Source organism: Aquarana catesbeiana, linkage group LG06 (assembly GCF_042186555.1).
Source record: "Aquarana catesbeiana isolate 2022-GZ linkage group LG06, ASM4218655v1, whole genome shotgun sequence".
Taxonomy (NCBI): Eukaryota; Metazoa; Chordata; class Amphibia; order Anura; family Ranidae; genus Aquarana; species Aquarana catesbeiana.
In genome coordinates, this window is record NC_133329.1 from 3,136,032 (window position 1) to 3,163,424 (window position 27,393).

Genomic DNA, 27,393 nt, shown 5'->3' on the forward strand with positions numbered 1-27,393 from the left:
TGGGGTCCCCCCAAAATTCATACCAGCCTGGCAGGTCAGGAAAAGGGGGGAGAGCGAGTGCCCCCCCTCTGGAACCTTACCAGGCCACATGCCCTCAACATGGGGGAGTGGATGCTTTGGGGTGGGTGAGGCTCAGCCCCCCCTCACCCCAAAGCACCTTGTCCCCATGTTGATGGGGACAAGGGTCTCTTCCCCACAACCCTGGGCTGCGGTTGTCAGGGTCTGTGGGCGGGGGGGGGCTTATCGGAATCTGGGAGCCCTCTTTAACAAGGGGGCCCCCAGATCCCGCCCCCCCCCATGTGAATGGGTATCGGGTACATAGTACCCCTACCTATTCGCCAAAAAAAGTACAAATGTAATAAACACATGAGACAAGTCTTTGACAAATCCTTTATTAAAAAATAAAAAAATAGTGTCCCTCGATGTAAATCCATCATCAATCACGCCGCCCGCCGGAACCGAAAAAATTAAAAAAATAAAAACCGCTCTCTCCTCCTGGGAGGCCTCCCGCCAAATGCCTCCTCTGCGCTTTGACATTTCTTATATATAAGTAAGGGGCGGGGCCACAGCATGCACCATTCCGTGAAATCAGAAGGGGCGGTGCCACTGGGTGACGTACCCAGATGGCCCCGCCCCTTACCTATATAAGAGATGTTAAAGCGCAGAGGAGGCATTCGGCGGGAGGCCTACCAGGAGGCAGAGCATTTTAAATTTAAAAAAAAAAATGTTTTTGGGTCCTGTGGGCGGCATGATTGACGATTGATTTACATCAAAGGACACTATTTTTTTATTATTAATAAAGGATTTGTCAAAAACTGTCTCTTGTCTTTATTAATTTTTGACTTTTTTTTGGTGAATGGGTAGGGGTACTATGTGCCCGATACCCATTCACATGGGGGGGGCGGAATCTGGGGGGTTCCAGGGCTTCTGATAAGCCCCCTGCCCGCAGACCCCAACAACCACAGCCCCAGGTTGTCGGGAAGAGACCCTTGTCCCCATCAACATGGGGCTCCAAAGCACCCACCCCCCCATATTGAGGGCATGTGGTCTGGTATGGTTGGGGGGGGGGGCGCTCGCTCATTCCCCCCTTTCCTGACCTGCCAGGCTGCATGCTTGGATAAGGGTCTGGTATCAATTTTGAGGGAGGACCCCACAATGTTTTTAGAAAAAAAATTGGCGTGGGGTTCCCCTTCAAATCCATACTAGTCCCGAAGAGCCTGGTATGGACTGGGGAGGGGGGGACACCGCACTGTTTTTTTCTTTATTTTTTTTCGATAGCCTGGGATTTGACTTTTTTTTTTTTTACTTTATAAATGTCAGCTTTGCTGCAGCATGTTCTATACATGCTACAGATGCACCACTTTACAGGCAGACTAAGGGGAGCCCCCAAGCATGATATTTAAAGGAATTTTTCATTTTTATTGTTGCACTTTAAGCATAATTAGGAGGTCCAGTACAGAGAATACACAGAGACCTCTGTTGTCCTATAGTCCTAGGAGGCCCAGTACAGAGAATATACAGAGACCTCTGTTGTCCTATAGTCTTAGGAGGCCCAGTACAGAGAATATTCAGGAACCATTATTGTCCTATAGTCCTAGGAGGCCCAGTACAGAGAATATTCAGGAACCATTATTGTCCTATAGTCCTAGGAGGTCCAGTACAGAGAATACACAGAGACCTCTGTTGTCCTATAGTCCTAGGAGGCCCAGTACAGAGAATATACAGAGACCTCTGTTGTCCTATAGTCCTAGGAGGCCCAGTACAGAGAATATACAGAGACCTCTGTTGTCCTATAGTCCTAGGAGGCCCAGTACAGAGAATATACAGAGACCTCTGTTGTCCTACAGTCCTAGGAGGCCCAGTACAGAGAATACACAGAGACCTCTGTTGTCCTATAGTCCTAGGAGGCCCAGTACAGAGAATATACAGAGACCTCTGTTGTCCTACAGTCCTAGGAGGCTCAGTACAGAGAATACACAGAGACCTCTGTTGTCCTATAGTCCTAGGAGGTCCAGTACAGAGAATATTCAGGGACCATTATTGTCCTATAGTCCTAGGAGGTCCAGTACAGAGATACACAGAGACCTCTGTTGTCCTATAGTCCTAGGAGGTCCAGTACAGAGAATATACAGGGACCTCTGTTGTCCTATAGTCCTAGGAGGCCCAGTACAGAGAATACACAGGGACCTCTGTTGTCCTATAGTCCTAGGAGGCCCAGTACAGAGAATACATAGGGACCTCTGCTGTCCTATAGTCCTAGGAGGCCCAGTACAGAGAATATACAGGGACCTCTGTTGTCCTATAGTCCTAGGAGGTCCAGTATAGAGATACACAGGGACCTCTGTTGTCCTATAGTCCTAGGAGGCCTAGTACAGAGAATATACAGGGACCTCTGTTGTCCTATACTCCTAGGAGGTCCAGTATAGAGATACACAGGGACCTCTGTTGTCCTATAGTCCTAGGAGGTCCAGTACAGAGAATACACAGGGACCTCTGTTGTTCTATAGTCCTAGGAGGTCCAGTACAGAGATACACAGAGACCTCTGCTGTCCTATAGTCCTAGGAGGTCCAGTACAGAGATACACAGAGACCTCTGCTGTCCTATAGTCCTAGGAGGTCCAGTACAGAGATACACAGGGACCTCCGCTGTCCTATAGTTCTAGGAGGTCCAGTACAGAGGATATACAGGGACCTCTGCTGTCCTATAGTCCTAGGAGGTCCAGTACAGAGATACACAGAGACCTCTGCTGTCCTATAGTTCTAGGAGGTCCAGTACAGAGATACCCAGAGACCTCTGCTGTCCTATAGTCCTAGGAGGTCCAGTACAGAGGATATACAGGGACCTCTGCTGTCCTATAGTCCTAGGAGGTCCAGTACAGAGGATACATAGGGGACAATGTTGTTATATAGTCCTAGGAGGCCCAGTGGAGATAAAATGACCTCTTTTGCAGGAAACTCTAGTTGTGCTTTGCTTTAGAGAAGTGTAACTCTCCAGGAGAACTGAAATAGTCTCCTTACTTCTCTAGGTTTTTTTTTTTATCAAGTTCCCCCTCCCAGCTTTCATGTTGTGCATAAAGTCTACCAAAAATTATAAAGTTAACTCTTGCCTTTAACTTACTGTAAGTACAAGCTGAAGACTTCCCTTTAGACTGACCTGAGGTTGTAGTGTATATAAATTATTGTGGCACCAGGGACATTTCCAAAACCTACAAGGAACCTTTAATGGAATTATTTACCACAGCTTGTAGTAGTGACTCTCAATCAACTGAGCTTGTTGTGTAATGTTGAAGATGATTTGGTTCTAATGAGAGTCAGGAAAATACCCAGTCACATCTTCATTGCGTAACTCAGTCATCTTCATCCAATCACAAGGTAGAAGTTGAATGTCCAGGATGTGAAGTGTGAAAATTTGTGGGAACAACCTGTACTACGTACGTCATCTCATTACCATGGCGCCATAAAATCTGGGGCAGGTGTGAAGTATTCAAGCTGCATGGCCAAAGGGGAGAATTGTTGTCTAATTTTCTAGGGTATGAATGGTAAAACGTCTTTATAGATGAGTAGGACCATGCTGTCAATGAAGCCAATAGGGACACCTGCCTCAGACAGAACCCATGGAGCTGGTTGGCCTCTATCATGGCTCTTGCAAAATAGCTTGTACTCTCTGTCCAAAAACGTGCCTCTCAATGTCCTTTTTTTTTTTTTTTTTTTTTTAATAATCTTTATTCATTACACAGTGTTATACAGTAATTTCCATCAACTATAAAACATTCCAAACTCATGTGCACAACACTCCAAATATAAAATATCCTAAAACATTATTCACCTGTTTTTTTTTTTTTTTTTTTCCCCCCCGTGCCTATCCCCCCACCCTCCAACCCAGGGGTCTAACTATTTTTCCTTCGGTAGTTCTTTAATCCTCTGTATACATCTACAACACCTCTTCCTACACACACTTTACAAGGGATACCCTATTTCTTCTAACCATGGGACCCAAATTTTTTTGAACTCCTTCAAATTTTTCCTCCTTACGTATACTACCTTTTCTTTCCATACCGTTTCTGTCACTGTTCTAATCCAGTCATCCTTTGAAGGGGGTCTCTCCGCCTGCCACCTCAGGGCTATCAATTTCCTTGCCTGAAATAGGCATCTCACCACTGCTTTGTTTATATTATTTCCTCTCCCTTGGCATTCCCCAACTCCCAATACACATAACTTTGGATCCATTTTCAGTCCTACTTTAAAGATCTTATTTAAAAGTTCTAATATTTCTGTCCAGTACCGATGTAATTTTGGGCATTTCCATATCATATGGATCAGGTCCCCCGTATTCTGGCATCTTGGACAATTTGCATCCGCCCGTCGCCCAAATTCAAACAGTCTCTTTGGTGTGTAGTATGTCCTGTGAAGGAGCATTAGGTGTGAGAACTTCTGCGCGGGTGATACCGAGACCTGATGTCCTCCCTCCAACATCTTTCTCCACTGTTCATCCGATATGTTGCCCATGTCTCTTTCCCATTTGCTTCTACACTTGAGCTTTTCTGGACTCTCCATCCCACCTCTGCATAACAATGGATACATTTCTGCTATGGAACCTTTGTGTCCATCCGCACTACCCATTCTGCAAAGGATAGGGGAGAGGCTCCACCTCGGACCCTGTTCCCCAAATTGAGCCTTTAGGGCATGCCTTATTTGTAGATAGTTATAATACGTATGATTCGGAATATCAAATTCCTCCTTTAGTGAAATGAATGTTTTAAGTGTGCTACCATTATACAGTTGGGCCAACTTTACTATTCCTTTTGTTTCCCAAGACTTTATTTTTCCCATTGGTTTTAATTCTTGTAAATACTTATTATCCCAAAGGGGAGTGTACCTAGCCTTTCCTTCCACGCCTTCCAGCACTTTAATGGATTTCCAAACTTTTATTATTAATTTAACTGTGGGGGGTCTAGAGACAAAAGAATTTGCCTCCAGCACCTCCATAAATGTTTCATGTGGCGCTCCCATGGTCATTATACCCTCATTATTTTCATCCCCTGACCCTATATGCTGTAACTGAGCTGCTAAAAAATAGAGTTGGGGATGTGGGACTGCCATACCCCCCGCTTGAGTTGATAATTGCAAGGTTTGTAAGCTAATCCTTGATTGTCCCCCTTTCCATATAAGATCTCTTAATATTGTGTCTATTTTTTTAAACCATTTCTTATAAATCCATATTGGTGAATTCTGCAATATGAACAATAACTGGGGCAACCACAGCATTTTGACCAAATTGCATCGTCCAGCAACTGATAAGGGAAGCCTCCTCCATATATTGACTTTATTTTTAAACTTTGTCAACAGGGGGATCAAGTTATGATTAATATAATTACCTGGGTCCTTTGTTATATAAATACCTAAGTATTTTACTATCTCCACTATTTCTATTTGTATACTCTCCAAATAGGAATTTTTCCTAATAGGGTCTACCGGTAATAGCATTGATTTTTCCCAATTTATGGTGAGACCAGATAGCTTTCCAAAACTCGTGAATATGTCTATCACCTGCCCAAGTGAGCGCTCCGTATCTCCTAGAAATATGAGGACATCGTCCGCATATAGTGCGATTTTCTCCTCTCTACCTCTTCTCCGGAACCCCTCCATAAGCTGACTTTGCCTCACTGCTGCGGCCACTGGTTCCATGGCCAGGGCAAAAATCAAGGGTGACAGAGGACACCCCTGCCTTGTGCCTCTTTCCAATCGGAATCCAGCTGAAAGGGTATTATTGACCTTAACTTTAGCGCTAGGGTCGTTGTATAAAATTTCAACCCACTTCCTAAAGGATGGACCGAAGCCAAACTCCTTCAAGACACGCCTCATAAACCCCCATTCCAGGCTGTCGAATGCCTTTACCACATCCAACATCATGACCGCCCTTGACCCCGTGTTCTCTATGGGTATTTGCAAGTTTAAAAACAGCCTCCTGATATTCCTACTAAGTGACCTCTGGGGAATAAAACCCGTTTGGTCTGTGTGGACTAATTTTAAAATTATTTTCTTAAGTCTAATAGCAAGCGTCTTTGCGAGAATCTTAGCATCTGCGCACAGCAAGGAAATGGGCCTATAAGACCCAGGCTCTAAGGGGTCTTTCCCTTCCTTGGGCAGCATAATGATCGTAGCTTCGGTCATTGATTTGGGTAATTTACCTTCCTTCTTTGCCATGTCAAATACATTAAGGAGCTCCGGGAGTAAAATTTCCCCATATTTTTTATATGTTTCAGCAGGTAGGCCATCGGGACCCGGGGACTTCTGATTTGCCATTTCTGCTACTGCCATTCTTATTTCCTCTAATGTTATCGGAGCCTCCAAAACCTCTCTGTCAGTGTCTGTGAGGGAGGGTAGTTCAATATTCTTGAAGAAACTGTCCATTTCCTCCCCTCCCACACCCCCCCGGGACTTATACAGCTCTTCATAATATTCCTTAAATGTATTACTTATCTCCTCTGTCACAGATGATATCTCCCCACCCATGGTTCTAATGGCGGGGATTGCAGAAGGTGAGGCACTGGTCCTAACAATATAGGCCAGCATCTTACCCACTTTTTCCCCTTCCCCATACGCTATTTGTTTTTGGAACATTCTTTTGTTTTCCGATTTCCTGACCATTACCTCTTTATATGTTTGTTGCTTATTTTCCCACTTACTCCTAGTATCAGCGGATGGCTCCTTCAGATACTCCCTTTCGGCCGCAGCTAACTCTGCCCTGATCTTAACTTCCCATTCCAACGATTTCTTTTTTGTCCTTGAAACCTGCTGGATAAGTAAACCCCTCAAATACGCCTTTAATGCATCCCACATCACCCCTCTTGTTGTTGTATCCGTATTAAAATCTATAAATTCTTTTACCTTGCCTACAATCTCATTCTGACCTTCTATTAGTTCGAACCATATTGGGTTCATCCTCCACAGCCCACCTAATTTATTATTCCTTATATTTACCATAGCCGTTAACAGTGAGTGATCCGACACCCCCCTAGGTTGGTAGACTATATCTTTAATTATTTGGGAAGCTAAATTGTTGCCCAATATAAGATCGATTCTTGAAAGTGTGGAATAAGAACCCGAATAGCATGAAAATTGCTGTGCTACCGGGTTCCGTATTCTCCAGAGGTCCAACAATCCAGCTTCTTCAAGAAATTCACCCATACGCTTTCCTTGTGACCCCCATCCCCGATTACCTGGGGGAAACCTATCCATTTTTTTGTTAATTATGATGTTGAAATCCCCAACTACAATAACTGGTATGTTAGGTCTATCAACTACAAACTCCAGTAAACAGTACAAGACCTCTAACTTAAAAGGAGGGGGGATGTAAATATTTGCAAGTATACATTCTTGATTTTCTATTATGCAATGTAGGAAAATATAACGGCCCTCCCCATCAATCTTGCACTGCTTGCAGGTAAACACTATCCCTCCACCAACTAACACTGCCACACCTCTAGAATACGAGGTGTGTACCGCATGGTATTGGTACTGAAAGTGCTTATTCTTTATTTGACCTTTTGTGTCATTGGTCAAGTGTGTCTCCTGCAAGCAGGCAATACCCACTTTAAAAATATCAAGCATATCAAAAACAGCAGCCCTTTTAACAGAGGTACCTAACCCTCGGACATTCCACGATCCGATATTCAATGCCATTGATTATACTTAAACATAATTATTAGCAACAACTATAGAAAAAGCTACCGGGAGAGAAGTACACCGTCGGGTGTCTTGCCATATTAACCCCAGAACTCCAACCATCCCTAATATCGCCTGTATCCAATCTACCCCTTGTTCTACAATACTCCCCATTATCAATGAAATAATTACCCTATTTGTCAAAATTAAATTAGTGAACTTTTTATTTCTAGCGCATACCCGTGTTTCCATACTCCACACTTTCCTACTATACCCATATTCTGCTATGCCCTGCGTGTCATTACATAATCCAGTGTACCACATATCATACCTAATTTTTTGTTGTGCCAACTGTATTATTGTATAAACTAGTGTACCGTGTGTTTTCTTATTATTTAGTGTACCCACTCGTACCCTCCCATGTGTTCTTCCACTTGTGTTCCCTTTCCCCCCACCCCCCCTCCCTCCCTCCCCTCCCCCCCCACTCAGAATTTTTAAATATTCCCCCCTCCTACCCCACCCATACCTTTCTAGGTTACCCCTTGAGGCTTGTTTAATGACCGTCCCATACCACCCCACCCACACAAAACTCATATCTCCCAATCCTCCTTCCCCCCTCCCCCCCCCCCCCTATCACTACAACTACAAAAGCACTTATTTTAAACCACCCCCATCCAAATCCAACTTCCATTATACCCATGTCTGGGCCTATCCCTGCTCCACATAAACTATATTAATTTTCTCATGTGTTTCCCCCACCTATAAGTGATAAATTTAAACCATTTTTTACAGTTATTTCATTGACAAATTATCCCTCTTGTCTTCCAACCATGCCAGCGCACTGGCAGGGGAATCAAAAATCTGACTTCCCCCCAGTGCGTTTATCCGAAGCCTGGCGGGATACAGAAGGGCATATGTAACATCAAACTTTTGCAGGCTACGTTTAACTCCTAGGAATTCAGCTCTGCGCTTCTGTAGGTCTGGTGAGAAATCTGGGTATATTGAAATCCTAGTACCACAATATAAGAGTTTCCCCATTTCTCTAGCCCTTCGAAGTAGCGTTACTTTATCCTTAAAATTTAAGAATTTCACTATCAACGGTCTTGGGGGTCTTCCTTGGGGAGAGGGTCTAAATGGAACTCTATGCGCTCTTTCAATTGAGAACTGCTGAGAAAACGTCTCTCTTCCAAAGGTTTCAATCAGCCAGCCCTCTAGAAATACTATCGGATCCGGGCCTTCGCTCCTTTCAGGCAATCCCACCACCCTCACATTGTCCCTACGAAGTCTGTTTTCCATTTCATCAAATTTTCCCGTCAGGTTATCTATTCTCTCTTTCCAGACTTTGATTTCTTGTTTCATAGGGTACACATCATCTTCTAACAGACTTATTCTTTGCTCAGCTTCTGTTACTCTTGCTACTGTTTTCCTAAGCTCCTGTCGCACCAGCACTAGTTCCTCCTTGATCTCCTTCATTTGATCTCCTAGTTCACCCAGGGAGAGTTTGCATGCATTGATTGCTACAAGAATGTCTTTTAGCGATGGCTCTCTTTCTGCAGGGGGTGTTATAGTAACAGGGGCATCTGTTTCTTTCCCGGCTCCTCCTGGCCCTTTACTAGTATGGTTCTTTATGCCCGAAGCACTTACTGACATACTTGGCAGCCCCTGACTCTTTCTGTCCGTTACTGTTTTTGTTTGCCCTTGCTGTCCCCCTTTATTCGGAGTATGTTCCGCCGAGTGGACCATTCTCTCTAGCTTGGCGGTTGCCGCCATGGCCGCCGCCGTTGCGCCTGCCACAGTAGACTGAGCCCCTTTATCCTTCTCTTTTTCTTTAGTTGATCGAGTCGTCATGATGCCTGTCTGCTCTTGAGGCTTATTTTCTATACTACAGCAGGGAAGTCCTTAACTGACAAGCAAAAGTGCTACCACACAATCCCCACAAGATCAGAATCCGATGTTAGATTACTGCAGGTTAAGTTTCTGCAGCACTGAGGTAACAAGAGATGCCATATCACACCTCAATACCAGTACAGGGGGAATACCCATGCCATAATCCCCTTACGTGTGCCTATATATTGCCCCTGCTCACTCAAAACAGGGGGTTATCACAGTTCTCACAGTCCAGCATGCATAGAGCAGTATTTCTAAGAGCAGTGTATTGATCTCTCCACCGGCATACACATAGGTTAACAGTTCACTTTCCCCTGTTAAACTTCCACCAGCCTCAGCTTACTACAGCAAAGAGACTATGACACAGGAAAAGATAAGATAATACCTCCGTTCTGCTGGTCTACTGATTCAGGGAATCAAACACACACTCTGATGTCCCGTTCATATCTTTAGGCTCCACAACAAAGACAAGATAAGATAATTTCTTCCTCCTCCACTGCTCTTCACTACTCACAGCACAGTCCGGCACAGGATATGCCCAGGAAACCTTACAGTGAACTACTTCTGCTGTCTCCCGGCGTTCGTTCCTACAACGGCCGTCTCTCCTCTCCTCCTCTCCTTCCGTTATCTCCTATGATCTCACAAGCTTGCTCTGTCATACCAGAGCGCCGCGCTGTCTCAGCTTGTCTCGGCTTGTATATCCCCAAACAGGATCCGCTGTGCAGGTTCCACAGCGGGAAGAATACAAGCGGCACCAAGGGCTGCGGCGGATCCACAATCGAATCGTCTATATGCTACATGTGGAGCAGGGTATCCACACACTCTCACTCCTCGCCCTCCATCACCTCCGTCCGCTCCATCCGCTTCCGGTCACGCCCCCCACCTCTCAATGTCCTTAAGAACATGTCCACTTTTTTGTTAAGGTGTAGGAAGAATGCCAAGTCTTGATCTGCAGAGCTTGTCCCTTATGTTGGGCCATTCACTTGTTGATAGGCTGTTTTGTTTCCCCAATGTGCAGGTCTTTTTACTTCTATGTACATTGGACCACATATTCCAAGTTGCTTCCCTTGTGTTTGAGTTTTGGGTATTCTGGATGTCCAAGCTTCTGTCTCAGTATATTGCTATGCTTGAAAGAGACAGGTTTTTGATGTTTGTTAAAGATCCTTCCGAGTTTTAGACACTCTGGCCACATACAGGATGACCATATTACTCTACGTGTTCTGCTTCTCCCCTCTGTTCCATGGTCTCTGTTTTAATGAAAGTCCAGTCTGGGTAAAAACAAACTTACAAAGCTTCTAACTAAGAGTTCTTTGCCTTGTCTTGGTGTTGTTTGGTACCATCTCAGCTCAATGTTTCAGAGTTCTAATCACCCCCCCACCCCCTTTGTGTTCCAGTGGGTGGCAGATATCTGTTACAGACTTCCATTAGAGGTAGTGAGTCATCCAACAGTAAGTGAATTTAAACATGCTTGGGACGTACATAGATCAATACCCACACAATAAAAAAGGGGACAACTCAATGGACCACCTGGTTGTCTTATAACCACTCATCATCTATATACCTGAACCAATGACTTGGTGATGTTCCTCTGAATAATTTGAAGGCACTCATCTCCACCTCCTCCATGTTTAGTTTGGCTACAATAGGAGATAAAGGTGATCTCAAAACAGCCATGTCTTTGACTGTAGAATCTATCCTTGGGCTTAAAATCGGTGGTGTTGAGACGAAGGTCCAGCAATGATCATACTTTGTCTTGAGTTCTGTTTGGCTGTCAAAGATGTCATCTAGTTTCCGATGTTTCCTTATAGTTTCAATACCTTGTGAAGGTAGCATACAACTGACACAGGGGCGAACGTACAGGGGTCGCAATTGTGATCCAGCCTCATGTTCCAGGGGGCCTGTGCGGCCCCCCCTGTACATTTGGATAGAAGCAGCCGCAGGGGGCGGCATACAGAGGAACCCATCCCCGTCATTTTCCTCCTGCAGAAAAACGGAGGGAATCGGTTATCTCTACATCCCGCTGCCCCTCCTATCCACATCACACTGTGATTGGGCTCCTGTGTACTCCCCCAGCCCCCCTCATCCCCCACAGCACTGCCGGATTCTCCCCTCACCTCTTCCGCCTGCTGCTGTGGGGGATTCTTTCGGGATGGAGAGCTGGGAAGGGGTCGGTAAATCTGTCATTTACTGGCCCCTTCCTTGTGTTAATAAATAGAGTCAGTGATCAGTACCGATCACTGACTCTGTTCATTTATCACTGAAGCATAGGAAACTGTGTTTCCTATGCTTCAGTTTTTGAATGAATGGGTAGCCTCTGAAACATAGCTATTCCCATCCATTCATTCTGTGCAGCTGAAACTGCAGAGAGGGAGCTTGAGGGCTGTGTCCTCAATCACCTTTCTCTGTCTAGACCCCCAATATCTCACCAAAGCCCTCCAATGGGGCTCCTAAAATAAAAAAAAAAAAATAATAAGATTGTAAGTAAAGAAATAAAGAAAATGGTAAAACAAATAAAAAAACAAATAAAATAAAATTACAAAAATAAAAAAATGATTGACACCAGTGGTGGAACTACCAGGGTCGCAAGGATCGCACTTGCGACTGAGCCCTGGCCTTCCGCCACCATGGGGGGGGGGCCCGGCCAAGGGTTAGGAGGGCCCTTTATGGTTTCTTGTACTTGACTGGTCTCATCTAATCTCATGCAGCACATAGATTTCTATATAGTTATTATAATTATATAATTTATCCCATATTATTGCCTCTCATCTGCTGGGAGCATTCTGATCTTCAGGACCATCATAATATTAATACAAGATTAAGAAGAAAGAATTACCAGTGGTGACTGGGATGACCGCGCAGTTGCTCTTCTGGGGATCACAGCGATATAACTGTCCGGTTTTATTAATGGCGGCCTGTTGGAGTGGAGCGCTGACTATCACCCTACAATCACAGAAAACACAGGCAGGTAAAATGACATTCACTTTTTTTAGTTGTACTTTCGACTGGAGATGGCAGGTTTGGCCAATGTGTGGACAATCATTCTATTTAGGTGATCTTACAGAGGCATCCAGGATTTTCCTGCCCTTTACACTATGTGGACCTTCCAGCCGCTCCCCTCATATTATGATGGGTGGAGTTTCCTGTGGGGAACATTTTGGTCCACCAATGTCTGGACCTGTGCTAACATGGCTTGTGTTCTGTTAGGAAGCTCTAACCAAAGAATTGGCAAACATAGGCCTATAGAGAGGGGCAAGGGCAAGCAAGATTCAGATCTTCACTCTAGCCTGGCCTCCTATAACTGTCACAGACTCTGGAGATCACTTAAAGGAAATTCTGCCTAAAATAAAAAAGCTAATTTTAGATGGAATAAGCCTTTAGGCCCAACCCCGCTTCCCCCTTTCCCAAAGTATCTGGAGTCCATGTAGGTCCCAGGAACCCAACAGGGTCCACCCTACAGAAAAGAGAACAGATCCCACCATTCTCACCATTTATCCACCTGTGCCACCTGATGTCCAAAGCTCCGATCCTCATTCCGGAAGACAATTGGACTCTTTGTGTCCATGAAGAAGGCCCCGGTGTAGGAAAGCACTGCAGGAAAAGGAGAACATCAAACTGTATAGAAAATGTAAAAAAAGTTCTGCACAGCGTACAGTTTTATTTCTGACCTTATCCAGAGATAGACAAGAGTAACATCTAAAACACAACAAACACATGATGGAGCTAGATGTCATGTGATATGGCAGGGTACTATGGTAGGGTCACATAGTGGGGTATATGGTGGGGTCACATGATTGGCCTAGCTGTCATGTGATATGGCAGGGTCCTATGGTAGGGTCACATGGTGGGGTATATGGTGGGTTCACATGATTGGCCTAGCTGTCATGTGATTTGGCAAGGTCTTATGGTATGGTCACATGGTGGGGTCACATGTTTGGCCTGGCTGTCATGTGATATGGCAGGGTCCTTTATTAGGGTCACATGGTGGGGTATATGGTGGGGTCACATGATTGACCTAGCTGTCATGTGATATAGGAAGGTCTTATGGTATGGTCACATGGTGGGGTCACATGATTGGCGTAGCTGTCATGTGATATGGTAGGGTCACATGATGGTGTATATGGTGGGTTCACATGATTGACCCAGCTGTCATGTGATATGGCAGGGACATATGGCAGGGTTCTATGGTAGGGTCACATGGTGGGGTCACATGGCAGGGTGAGATATGGGGTCACATGGTGGGGTGAGATGTGGGGTCACATGGTGGGGTCACATGGCAGGGTGAGATATAGGGTCACATGGTGGGGTGAGATGTGGGGTCACATGGTGGGGTGAGATGTGGGGTCACATGGTGGGGTCACATGGCAGGGTGAGATGTGGGGTCACATGGTGGGGTCACATGGCAGGGTGAGATATGGGGTCACATGGTGGGGTGAGATGTGGGGTCACATGGTGGGGTCACATGGCAGGGTGAGATGTGGGGGTCACATGGCAGGGTGAGATATAGAGTTATACAATATATATATATATATATATATATATATATATATATATATATATATATATATAAAAATATATCTGAATTTCCAAATTACAATAATAGGGAGTTTAAAAAATCCAAAATAATGAAACTAAATTTTGGACAAAATGTTAAACATTTTTGGATTTGATTCAAATTTGAATAATTTTCTAATTCAACTAAAATTTCCGAAGAGAATAAAATAGAATAGAAAATAAAGGAATAGAATAGAAAAAAATAGAATAGAAAATAATAGAATAGAATAGAAAAAATGATAGAATAGAATAAAATAGAAAGAATTTACCATCTTTCAAATAGAATAGAATAGAATCAAATACAAAATAAATGAATAGATTAGCATAGGAAGGAATAGAATAGAAAAAACTGTAGAGTAGAATAGAATGAATACAACCATCTCCCGAAATGTGAATTTTGAATAGGATAGAAACAAATAGAATAGAATAGGATAGAAAAGAGAATAATGGAATAGAAAATAAAAGAATAGAATAAACAATAGAATAGAATAAAATAGAAAGAATATACCCATCTTCCAAAATTTGAATTTCTAATAAAATAAATAAATTCTGCACATGTCTCGTTATCGGGTCATTTTGGGGATGGATGAGCACTGGACTCCATTGCTTTGTGCTCTGGATTCTCCGCTGCCCTTCCCCCAATCGCCTATATCGAAGTCTTCTCATTATACACAGGCTTCTCCAGAATCATTCGGGTTTTCTGTTTATCACTAAACCAAATTTATTCTTCTCCAGGTACTCCGTATGAAATGACAAAGTGATAACTCATTTCTGCTTCTCAGATCAATGACTTTGCAGCTCATTCATAAAAATATCCATTTATAAAATTATCCATTCATAAAAAGACCCATTCTTAAAAGAGATCCATTCATAAAATTATCCATTTATAAAAAGATCCATCCATAAAAAAAGATTAATTCATAAAAAAGATTCATTCATAAAAAAATATCCATTCATAAAAATATCCATTCATAAAAATATCCATTCATAAAAAGATCCATTCATAAAAAGATTGTCATCAAAGGGACTTTATTATTGGCCTGTGATATAATCCCAATCCACTGACTGGAGTCGGAGATAATGACTTTTACCCAATAGATGAATGGACAATTGGACGGTATATTGAAGGTTGGCACTGATAGGCAGCATTGAATGGCACTGATAGGCAGCATTGGTTGGCATTGGTTGGCACTGATAGGCAGCATTGGTTGGCACTGGTTGGCACTGATAGGCAGCATTGGTTGGCACTGATAGGCAGCACTGGTTGGCATTGGTTGTCACTGATAGGCAGCATTGGTTGGCATTGGTTGGCACTGATAGGCAGCATTGGTTGGCACTGATAGGCAGCAATGGTTGGCACTGATAGGCAGCACTGGTTGGCATTGGTTGTCACTGATAGGCAGCATTGGTTGGCATTGGTTGGCACTGATAGGCAGCATTGGTTGGCACTGATAGGCAGCAATGGTTGGCACTGATAGGCAGCACTGGTTGGCATTAATGGAACTGATAGGCAGCATTGGTTGGCACCGATAGGCAGCATTGGTTGGCATTGGTTGGCACTGATAGGCAGCATTGGTTGGCATTGGTTGGCACTGATAGGCAGCACTGGTTGGCATTGGTTGGCACTGGCAGGGGAGGGGAGGAGTCTCACATGCAGCAGACAGACTTGCAGAGCCGCTCGGTGTGGGAAATGGTCAGATAATGTAACTACCTGCAAGGAGAGGGAGGAGCTGCCACAACTCAGCGGAGATGTTAGGGTGGGCGGGACCAAGCATCTATCAACTCCAGCCAATGATTGAGCAGCTTAAGAAAGGGGGCAGAGCACATAAATGTAGCGGCCCGCCCAGACCCCATCCCATTAGCCGGAATTTGATAGCCATTCGGTCCCGCCCACCCCTGACATCACGGCTGAATTTTGACAGCTGGTCTCTCTCTCTCTGCAAGCAGTGACATTATCTGACAGATCACACACTCCGCGGCTCTGATAATCCTCACCATCTGCTGCCTGGGAAACTGATTCACAGGCATCGGGGGCGACACACTCTATTCAATGCAACATTTCGGGGCAGATCTTGGGAGACAGCACGGGTGATTACGGCACACCCGGCACCCCCTGTGCGCACGCCTATGACAGTGACTTCAATAACCACTCGTTACACCCAAGGTATGCAGAATACCATCACTGAACACACAACACATCCAACCTTGAAGCAGATGGCCTACAGCAGCAGAAGACCACACCGGGTGCCACTCCTGTCAGCTAAGAACAGGAAACTGAGGCTACAATTGGCACAGGATCACCAAAATTGGACAATAGAAGATTGGAAAAATGTTGCCTGGTCTGATGAGTCTGGATTTCAGCTGTGACATTCAGATGGTAGGGTCAGAACTTGGCACATGGATCCATCCGGCCTTTCGCAATGCATGTAAACTTTACTTTGCACTACAGCCACGCACTTTCTCTCTGGAAGCAACTAAGGTCGGCTTTATCATTTCCCTACTGCAGGGAGAACCACAATCCTGGGCATCTTTACCAGATTTAGCCTCATTCTTTGAAGCCATGGCTCAGTTGTATGAGGACCCCCAGCAAACTGCAACCGCAGAAGCAGCTCTTCATACACTTCAACAAGGTCTCAGAGCAGTTGAAGATTACATTTCAGAATTCAGACCCTAGAGTTCTGACACTAACTGGAACGATGCTGCTCTGCACTACCAGTTCCGTATGGGCCTTTCTGAACCCCTCAAAGACGAACTAGCCCGGATAGGGGTCCCCTCTACCCTGGAGGCCCTTATTAACTTATCCATCCAGATTGATCGTCGTTTGAGGGAACGAAGGTCACAAAGAACCACTGGCCAGTCATGCCCTGTATGGGTGCTACCACGAGTACCCAGTTCCTTCAACTCTGCTCCACCAGCTCCTGCCGCGTCCGCCCTTGACGCACCAGAACCAACGCAGCTTGGCCTACTTCGCCCCTCACTCTCCACAGAAGAGTGCCAACGTCAACACCAGCAGAATCTCTGCCTGTATTGTGGAGGACCAGGACACTACATGAGGTCTTGCCCAGCTAAACTCTGGAAGTGTCTCTCAGTTACTTTTACTTCAGATCCAACCTTGCCCAGCAATTCTGCTCATCTTGCTCTTTCCATTCTGTTGCAGCTTCCAGGAAGGACTATCTAGACTCCCGCTATAATTGATTCCAGGGCCTGCAGCTGTTTTGTGGACTTATCCTTTGCTGCAAGACACCATATTCCACTACAACCTAAGGCTCAGAGACTTTCTGTACACTTGGCAGATGGTCCCACCATTAAATCCGGATTAGTTACCCACGAAACCGTCCCACTATCTGCCACCATTACCAAGAACCATCAAGAAATTCTACGCTTGGATGCCATTGCTTCTCCCTTGTTTCCGATCATCCTTGGCATGGTTAAAAGCCAACAACCCGCATATCAACTGGGCCACAGAGGAAATCAATTTTCACTCCCCATACTGCCTCCAACACTGCCCTTGTGACCAACCTTCCCTACTGTGCCTCGACACAGATTCTGAAGCCTCCAATCTATACCAGTAGTATATCATAACTTCCTGGATGTGTTCAGAAAGAAAGGGGCAGAAACTTTTCCTCACCATCGGTCCTACGACTTTCCAATCTAACTTCTCCCTAGGGTTGAAGTCCCTTTTGGAAGAATCTTTCCCTCGACTGAATTTGAACTTGTTGCTTTAAAGGACTATATTGATGATAAAAAAGGGGTTCATCCGTCCATCCAAGTCTCCAGCCGGAGCAGGAATCTTTTTTGTGGAAAAAAATGACCATTCGCTACAGCCCTGTGTGGATTATCGTGAACTTAATAAAGTTACTGTTAAAAACCGCTACCTCTTTCCACTAGTGCCTGAATTATTTCAGAGGCTTGGTACTGCCACCATATTCACAAAACTGGACCTCCGAGGTGCCTATAACCTGGTCTGCATATTAGAGGGGGGTGAATGGAAGACGGCGTTCTGCACACGGTTCGGGCATTTTGGACTTTGCAATGCCCCCGCTACCTTCCAGCACTTTATCAATGATGTCTTTCGAGATTTCCTGGATCTATTTGTTGTAGTATACCTTGATGACATACTAATCTTCTCTCCTTCTCTAGACAACCACTGCAGACATGTCAAGAGTATACTGGGCCACTTTCGACAACATGGACTTTATGCCAAACACGAGAAATGCGAGTTTGAACGCCAAAGCATCCAATTTCTGGGTCTAATCATATCCACCGAAGGTATCAAGATGGATCCCCTAAAGGTCACGGCCATCTTGGATTGGCCAACTCCCAGCGATAAAAAAGGTATCCAACGCTTTGTGGGATTTGCAAATTTTTATCGAAAATTCATCAGGGGATTCTCAGCAATCATCTCCCCATCACACAACTAACAAAACAAAGCACTAGATTCCATTGGTCCCCAGAAGCTCAGGCTGCCTTTGAGACTCTAAAAAAGCTGTTCACCTCCGTGTCTGTTCTGAAGCATCCTGATCCAGCCCTGCCCTACCTCCTAGAAGTAGATGCTTCAGAAACAGTGGTTGGAGCAATACTTTCCCAGAGGCAGGGATCTAAGGCTCTGTTACCCAGTCGCCTTTTTTCCCCGCAAGCTATCAACTGCCTAGAGAAACTATGATGTAGGGGACCGTGAACTTCTAGCCATCAAAGCTCCTCTGGAAGAATGGAGGTACTTACTAGAAGGGGCTGCACACCCAATCCTGATCTATACAGATCACAAGAATCTAGAATATTTAAGGACAGCATTTTCCAGATTTGCCTTCCATATAACACACAGGCCTGGATCTAAGAACACAAAACCTGATGCGTTGTCACGCATGTTTAGTAAGTCTGAAGAAATTTCACCTCCAGATACCATTCTGTCTTCTGGGAACTTCCTCCTACTACAAGGGGACTTGATGGCTCAGATTAAACAAGCTTCAGTGAGGAGCTCCCCGCCACCGGGAGTCACTTTACTGGCAAAGGACGGGCTGCTTTGGTGCGAAGACAGGGTCTTTGTACCGGAGGATCTCCGAATTTCCACCTTGGGGCTGTGTCATGATCGCATGCTAGCAGGGCATTTTGGCATTAGTAAGACTTCTGAATTGGTGCAACGGACATTCTGGTGGCCTAGGATGGAGAAGGACTGTAATAGGTACGAGGAATCCTGCACTACCTGCATCCACAACAAGAACAGCAAATCCAGAGTTTGGGGTCTGTTGAAACCATTACCTGTCTCGAATAGACCCTGGAGGATGATTTCAATAGACTTAATTATGGAACTTCCCCCATCCGAGGGCTACAATACTTTCTTTGTGGTAGTTGACCGACTATCTAAGATGGCACATTTCCTAACTATGAGGGTACACCATCAGCCCAAGAAACTGCACACATCTTTATCAAGGAGATTATAAGGCTTCATGGGGTTCCGGCAAATATCGTGTCTGACCGAGGGGTGAAGTTCACCTCCAGGTTCTGGAGAGCTTTATGTGAATCCCTCAGGATTGAACCTTCATTTTCATCAGCCTATTACCCACAAACGAATGGACAGACAGAAAGAACCAATCAAACTCTTGAACAATATCTACGCTGCTTCTTTTTGTTTTCCCAAAACTACTGGGTTTCACTACTTCCCTTAGCCGAATTCTCTTACAACAATTATGTTCACTCAGCCACAAAACAGTCACCATTCTTTGCCAATTGCGGTTTCCATCCTTCCTTTCTGTCCAATACAATACCAGAGTGCCCTGTACCAGCTGTTCTTGAAACAATGGATTTCTTTAATACTAACTGTATTAAACTGTTGCAGGAAACAATGGCCAAAACACAGGCCTATAACAAAGAGGTTTTTGACAAGAAGAGAAGGGGAGAATTGATCCTAAATCCTGGTGACCAAGTTTGGTTATCTACAACAAACCTGAAATAAGCCTGCCCTTCGAAAAAACTGGGCCCTAGGTTTGTGGGGCTATTCCCACTGGAAAAGACGGATCAACGATGTTGCTTACGAGTTAGAACTGCCAGACTCATTCAGGATTCATCCCGTGTTCCACGTAACCCTGCTGAATTCCACTATCCCTGATCCTTTTCCCGGGAGGAAATGTTGCTCCACCAGAACCCGTAATTGTCAACGGAGAAGAAGAATTTGAAGTTGAAACAATTTTAGATTGCAGGAAGAGGATGGATCAGGTTCAGTACCTGATAAAATGGAAAGGATATGGGCCAGAGGACAACTCATGGGAACCGCCGGAAGGCAACATTCATGCCAAAGAGCTTATTCGGGTTTTCAAAAATTCCCATCCTGCCAAATTGGCCAAGTTGGGCAACCGAAGGACATGCCAGCAACCAAGATGGTAGCCGCAGAAGATATCCTGAACCTTCAATTCCTGTAAGGAGAATGCCGCGGTGTGCGTGCGCACCTTGCAACATGGCGCCAAAATAGGCTACTTAAACTGGGTCAGCACCCAGACTCAATCCTGTCTGCTCTAAAGCGTTCCCCATGTGTCTCTGCTATCCAGTATCTGATATCTTTTCCTGTTGTTTGACCCGGCTTGTTCCTGACGTTCCTGCCTTCTGCCTGCATCCGACCCCGGCTTGTCTCTGACTCTGCACCTGCCTGCTCCCTCTGCTACTTCGCTGCTAGTCCGTTACCGATCCGGCTTGTACCCTGACTCCGCTCCAGCCTCTGCACCAGTTCCTGACTTGTCCGCCTGTGTATGACCCGGCCTGTATGTACCTGCCTTCTCTGCAGCCCTTTGGGAGCATCCATCCCACCTGCAGCTGCTCCTCAGCCTGTGGTGTTCCAGTACTAGTCTGTTCCAGCTTCTTGCTTACCGCTGTTCCTGGTCTTCCGCTGTGTCGGTGTTCCTCCACAGTCCCACCAGAAGTTCCAGTCCAGCTCTGCTGTCAGCGATCCTGCCAGGCACTCGTGTGATTCTGCACTCCCGCGCCTCCTGTCTGCTCTACAAGTCGAGTCAGAGGTGTAAGAGAGGCCATCCTCTGCATATCAGGCTCTACCACCAGGTATGTGACACATTGACAAGAATGCAGCCTCACAAGTGCCATGAATGCAGCCTCACCATTGCCATGAATGCAGCCTCACCATTGCCATGAATGCAGCCTTACCATTGCCCTGAGTGCAACCTCACCATTGCCATGAATGCAGCCTTACCATTGCCATGAATGCAACCTCACCATTGCCATGAATGCAACCTCGCCATTGCCATGAATGCAGCCTCATCATTGCCATGAATGCAGCCTGATCATTGCCATGAATGCAGACTCACCATTGCCATGAATGCAGCCTCACCATTGCCATAAATGCAGCCTCATCATTGCCATGAATGCAGCCTCGCCATTGCCATAAATGCAGCCTCATTATTGCCATGAATGCAGCCCCATCATTGCCATGAATGCAGACTCACCATTGCCATGAATGCAGCCTCACCATTGCCATGAATGTAGCCTCACCATTGCCATGAATGCAGCCCCATCATTGCCATAAATGCAGCCTCATTATTGCCATGAATGCAGCCCCATCATTGCCATGAATGCAGACTCACCATTGCCATGAATGCAGCCTCACCATTGCCATGAATGTAGCCTCACCATTGCCATGAATGCAGCCTCACCATTGCCATGAATGCAGCCTCACCATTGCCATTATTGCAGCCTCACCATTGCCATGAATGTAGCCTCACCATTGCCATGAATGCAGCATTGCCATGAATGCAGCCTCACCATTGCCATGAATGCAGCCTCACCATTGCCATGAATGCAGCCTCACCATTGCCATGAATGCAGCCTCATCATTGCCATGAATGTAGCCTGATCGATGCCCATCTACAACCTCAGAGGGGACAGGGAGGGGGGCGGGACAAGCGCCAACAGGTTACATACAGGAGAATTAAAAAAAAAAGAGGAAACGCATGTAAATAGAGTCCAAGAGTCGCACACCCCAATGTTTGCAAAAAGAAAAAGAAAAGGTTCTCCCGGGCGGGAGGGGGGGGGGGTTTAGGCGACAAGGTGTGTGAGTCAAGACAATGACAGTGTCAATGTTGTACAATTGATTCTAGTTTTAATTATACAATACATATACAATCGGATCAAATTCTAAAATCATCAAGTTTCTGGTCTCTGGTTGATAATCACATAAAAAATATATACTTCAATGATAGAATTGTAAAAAAATGATATACATTTTGGTTACAGACAGTAATGAGAGATACCATAAGAATGGTCAATGATAAAATACATTATATTACAAAAGGTAGGTTGTCATCCATATGAGTACCCCGACGCGTTTCGACCAATCGTGGTCTTCTTCAGGGGAATTTGTACTCTGGTGAGACATAGCAGAAAAATAATGTAATTCTGACCTTCTACCAAGGTACCAACATCTATTATGTGTAGAAATGAAGATATATTTACCACTCAAAAAGAGGGAAAATGACTCATAACTAGAGAGTGTGAACATGAGTGCACAGATCCGAAATCCTCTTGTAGAACCGCCCTCCCCTCGCCCGGGTGGGAACCAGCCAAAAGAGAGGGGCTTGCAAGGAGTCACACATGGGAGCCCCCAGGGGTAGGAAGGAGAGTGGAGGACACCTATGATGATTAAATAAATACTTCAATCATCTAAAATGGTAATGTATTTTAACAGCATTTGACTAATATCAGATAAATTTTCCTACACCCATGTGCTGGAAAGTATGACATTTCGCAACTCCAACATGTGTTGGGACAGTGTAAATTGGAGTATATTAATAGACTGCCAAATAGTCATGTGGTGATTTTATATTTGGTTTGATGTGCCATATTCATTAAACGCCATTGAAGAATGGTAATTGAAATTACTGGGGTCCATAATATATTGATAACAAAAGTGTGGAGGAAATGAAAGTGTCTTTTTACATTTTCATTTCTTCCACACTTTTGTTATCAATATATTATGGACCCCAGTAATTTCAATTACCATTCTTCAATGGCGTTTAATGAATATGGCACATCAAACCAAATATAAAATCACCACATGACTATTTGGCAGTCTAATCATATACTCCAATTTACACTGTCCCAACACATGTTGGAGTTGCGAAATGGCATACTTTCCAGCACATGGGTGTAGGAAAATTTATCTGATATTAGTCAAATGCTGTTTAAATACATTACCATTTTAGATGATTGAAGTATTTATTTAATCATCATAGGTGTCCTCCACTCTCCTTCCTACCCCTGGGGGCTCCCATGTGTGACTCCTTGCAAGCCCCTCTCTTTTGGCTGGTTCCCACCCGGGCGAGGGGAGGGCGGTTCTACAAGAGTATTTCGGATCTGTGCACTCATGTTCACACTCTCTGGTTATGAGTCATTTTCCTTCTTTTTGAGTGGTAAATATATCTTCATTTCTACACATAATAGATGTTGGTACCTTGGTAGAAGGTCAGAATTACATTATTTTTCTGCTATGTCTCACCAGAGTACAAATTCCCCTGAAGAAGACCACGATTGGTCGAAACGCGTCGGGGTACTCATATGGATGACAACCTACCTTTCGTAATATAATGTATTTTATCATTGACCATTCTTATGGTATCTCTCATTACTGTCTGTAACCAAAATGTATATAATTTTTTTACAATTCTATCATTGAAGTATATATTTTTTATGTGATTATCAACCAGAGACCAGAAACTTGATGATTTTAGAATTTGATCCGATTGTATATGTATTGTATAATTAAAACTAGAATCCATTGTACAACATTGACACTGTCATTGTCTTGACTCACACACCTTGTCGCCTAAACCCCCCCCCCCCGGGAGAACATACAGGAGAATCTCCTGTTTTCTTGGTGGCCTCTTTAATACAAAGCCCCGCCTCCTATGATAGACAGAACAGTCGTCCAATGGCAGCCCAGGAGACGGGACGTAAACAGGAGATTCTCCTGTATGTAATCTGATGGCGCTCTTCCCGCCCCCCCTCCCTGTCCCCTCCGAGGCAGTGCAGATAAATACAGTATATATCTTTTGTGGCCCTGGGGGCCCACGGGCCAGACTTTGGACATGCCTGCTCTATGGCCTTGGAGGACACGAGAGAAGTCATGACGTCACTTCCGGTCCAAAGTGAGTGTTTTTGATCTTTTTGCTTTTAACCACATGCTGACCGGGCCATAGCCGAAAGATGGCTACAGCGCGGTCGGCTTATTCTGGGCGGGCGTCCATGGACGTCCTCACAGAATGGCACTCCCGCGCGCCCCCTGGGGCACGCTCCCAGGAACATCCGCGACCGCCGGATCACGGTAAACTGCCTCTGATAGCGGCCGTTTTATCCGTCAAATGATGAGCGTCACTTGTAAACAAACCGGCGGTTCCTCCCTCCCCTCTCTGTACCAATCGGTGCAGTGTGAGAGGCGAGGGGGAGGGATAGTTTGCAGCGCTGTGGGCACTACAGATCCAGCCCACAGCGCTGCTCAGTGCCCATACTATGGCAATACTCTGCAATACTCTGCAATACTCTGCCAATAAATTTTAACAGAAACAAAGAATTTTTTATTTTTATTTTTTTCGGTCTTTTTTGATTTATAGCGCAAAAAATTAAAAAACCCAATGGTGATAAAATACCACCAAAAGAAAGCTCTATTTGTGTGAAAAAAAGGACAAACATTTCAAATGGTGTACAGTGTTGCATGACTGAGTAATTGTCATTCAAAGTGTGAGAGCGCCAAAAGCTGAAAATTGGTATGGTTAGGAAGGGGGTTTAAGTGTTTAACCACTTGACGACCGCCGCACGACGATGTACGTCGGCAGAGCGGCACGGGCAGGCAAAAGGGCTTACATGTACGTCCTTGCCTGCCCGCGGGTGGGGGGTCCGATCGGACCCCCCCCCCCGGTGCCAGCGGCGGTCGGATTCAGGTCAGGGGCGATCAAAGGTGAAGGGGGAAGCCACTCATTCGTTGCTCCCCCCTCGCGATCGCTCCTGGCCAATGACAGGCTTCCTCTCCCTCTGTAATGTAAACAGAAGCGGAGGAAGTGATGTCACTCTCCTCGAGCCGGTCTTTTCGTTCCGGCGCCGAGGAGAGAAGTCATCCAAGTAAGTTTGCACCAACACTACACTTCCAGTAGAACACGCAGGCACACTTGTCACCCCCCCGTCACCCCACAGTCACCCCCCGATCACCCCCCTGTACCCCCTGTCACACTGACACCAATAGCAGTTTTTTTTTTTCTGATTTTTGCATTGGTGTCAGTTTGTGACAGTTATAAGTGTTAGGGCAGTTAGTATTAGCCCCCTTTAGGTCTAGGGTACCCCCCTAACCCCCCCTAATAAAGTTTTAACCCCTTGATCACCCCTCCCGTCGCCAGTGTCACTAAGCGATCGTTTTTCTGATCGCTGTATTAGTGTCACAGGTGACGCTAGTTAGGGAGGTAAGTATATAGGTTCGCTCTCAGTGGTTTATAGCGACAGGGACCCCCATATACTACCTTATAAAGGTTTTAACCCCCTGATTGTCTCCTAGTTAACCCTTTCACCAGTGATCACCGTATAATTGTTACGGGTGACGCTGGTTAGTTCGTTTGTTTTTTATAGTTTATTAAAGTTTTAGGGCACCCGCCGTTTATTACCTTATAAAGGTTTAACCCCCTAATTGCCCGGCGGTGATAGAAGTTAAGTTTTTAGGGTCAGATAAGGTCTGCGTCGCCCCAGGCAGCGTCAGATTAGCGCCAGTACCGCTAACACCCACGCACGCACCGTACACCTCCCTTAGTGGTATAGTATCTGAACGGATCAATATCTGATCCGATCAGATCTTTACTAGCGTCCCCAGCAGTTTAGGGTTCCCAAAAACGCAGTGTTAGCGGGATCAGCCCAGATACCTGCTAGCACCTGCGTTTTGCCCCTCCGCCCGGCCCACCCAAGTGCAGTATCGATCGATCACTGTCACTTACAAAACACTAAACGCATAACTGCAGCGTTCGCAGAGTCAGGCCTGATCCCTGCGATCGCTAACAGTTTTTTGGTAGCATTTTGATACAGTGCCTGTGAGTCTCACTAGTGTACCCCTAAATTTAGAGCCCAAAATGGCAAATCGAAGGTACACTAGTGAAGAGGCCTACACGTTTCTGAGCATGACAGATAGTGAAGAGGAAGTCACTCATCTGTCAGATTCAGGCTCAGAATACGATCCTGTAGAGGACAGCGGCTCCATGACAGATAGCTCTGACGACGGAGTTGTGGTCCCTGCTAAGGTCAGGCGTACCAGACCCCGAACTTCTTCTTCTGTCCTTGAAGTGCAAGAACCGCAGGTCGCTCGTATGGAGCAGAGAAGTACTAGCGCCGCTACTCCTTCTGGTGAACTGGCAAGCACCAGCGGCCTAGTACACCCTGGTCGTACATCCAGCACTGCAGTAACACTTGGTGACGTGGCGAGTCCCATAAGTGCAGTTCAAGCTGGCGAGGTGGCAAGCACAAGTAGTGTCCCGCTGCCACCAAGAAGACGAACACAGGCCCGTCGTGCCCATAGTGCCCTTCCTGCTGCATTTGCCAATCCGAATTGGGTACCCACCACTTCTGCAGCACCCGTACTTCCCCCTTTCACTGGCCAACCCGGAATTCAGGTGGAAACAGTTGATTTTACGCCACTGGATTTTTATTCACTGTTTTTCACCGAAGATCTCTATAGATCTATTGTAGACCAAAGCAATTTATACGCTGGTCAACACATCGCCACTATTCCCCAGTCCTCCCTTGCCAGAGATTGGAGACCAATTACGGTCTCCGAATTTAAGATCTTTCTGGGCCTTTCCCTCCTCATGGGCATAACTAAAAAGAGTGAGTTGCGGTCATATTGGTCCACTGACCCAATTCACCATATGCCCGTGTTCTCTGCCTCCATGACCAGGGCATGATACGAGCAGATTTTGCGGTTCATGCACTTCAACGACAATGAACTCTGTCGTCCTTGTGGAGACCCTGAATACGATCGGCTCTACAAAATTCGGCCCCTCGTAAACCACTTCAACCAACATTTTGCAGACTTGTTTACTCCCCATCAAGTTGTCTGCATTGATGAGTCCCTGATTACGTTTTCTGGCCGCTTGTCATTCAAACAGTACCTTCCCAGCAAGCGTGCCAGATACGGGGTCAAGATGTATAAGCTCTGTGACAGGGCCATGTAGTTTTATGGTTTACGAGGGAAGAGATAGTCACGTAGAGCCGACAAACTGCCCTGACTACATAGGGAGCGCTGGCAAGATAGTGTGGGACTTGGTG

General features: G+C 45.4%; 1 protein-coding gene across 1 annotated transcript in view; it reads right to left on the reverse strand.

Moving 5' to 3' along the window:
• The window catches only part of LOC141148137 (integrin alpha-M-like), a 102,712-nt gene that overhangs the window by 54,949 nt on the left and 20,370 nt on the right, over positions 1–27,393 (reverse strand). Inside the window, exons 2-3 of the mRNA XM_073635321.1 lie at positions 13,038–13,140; positions 12,386–12,492 (exon numbers count right to left, since the gene is read on the reverse strand). Coding sequence (XP_073491422.1) covers positions 12,386–12,492; positions 13,038–13,140 — 210 coding nt within the window. The remainder of the gene's footprint in view (positions 1–12,385; positions 12,493–13,037; positions 13,141–27,393) is intronic.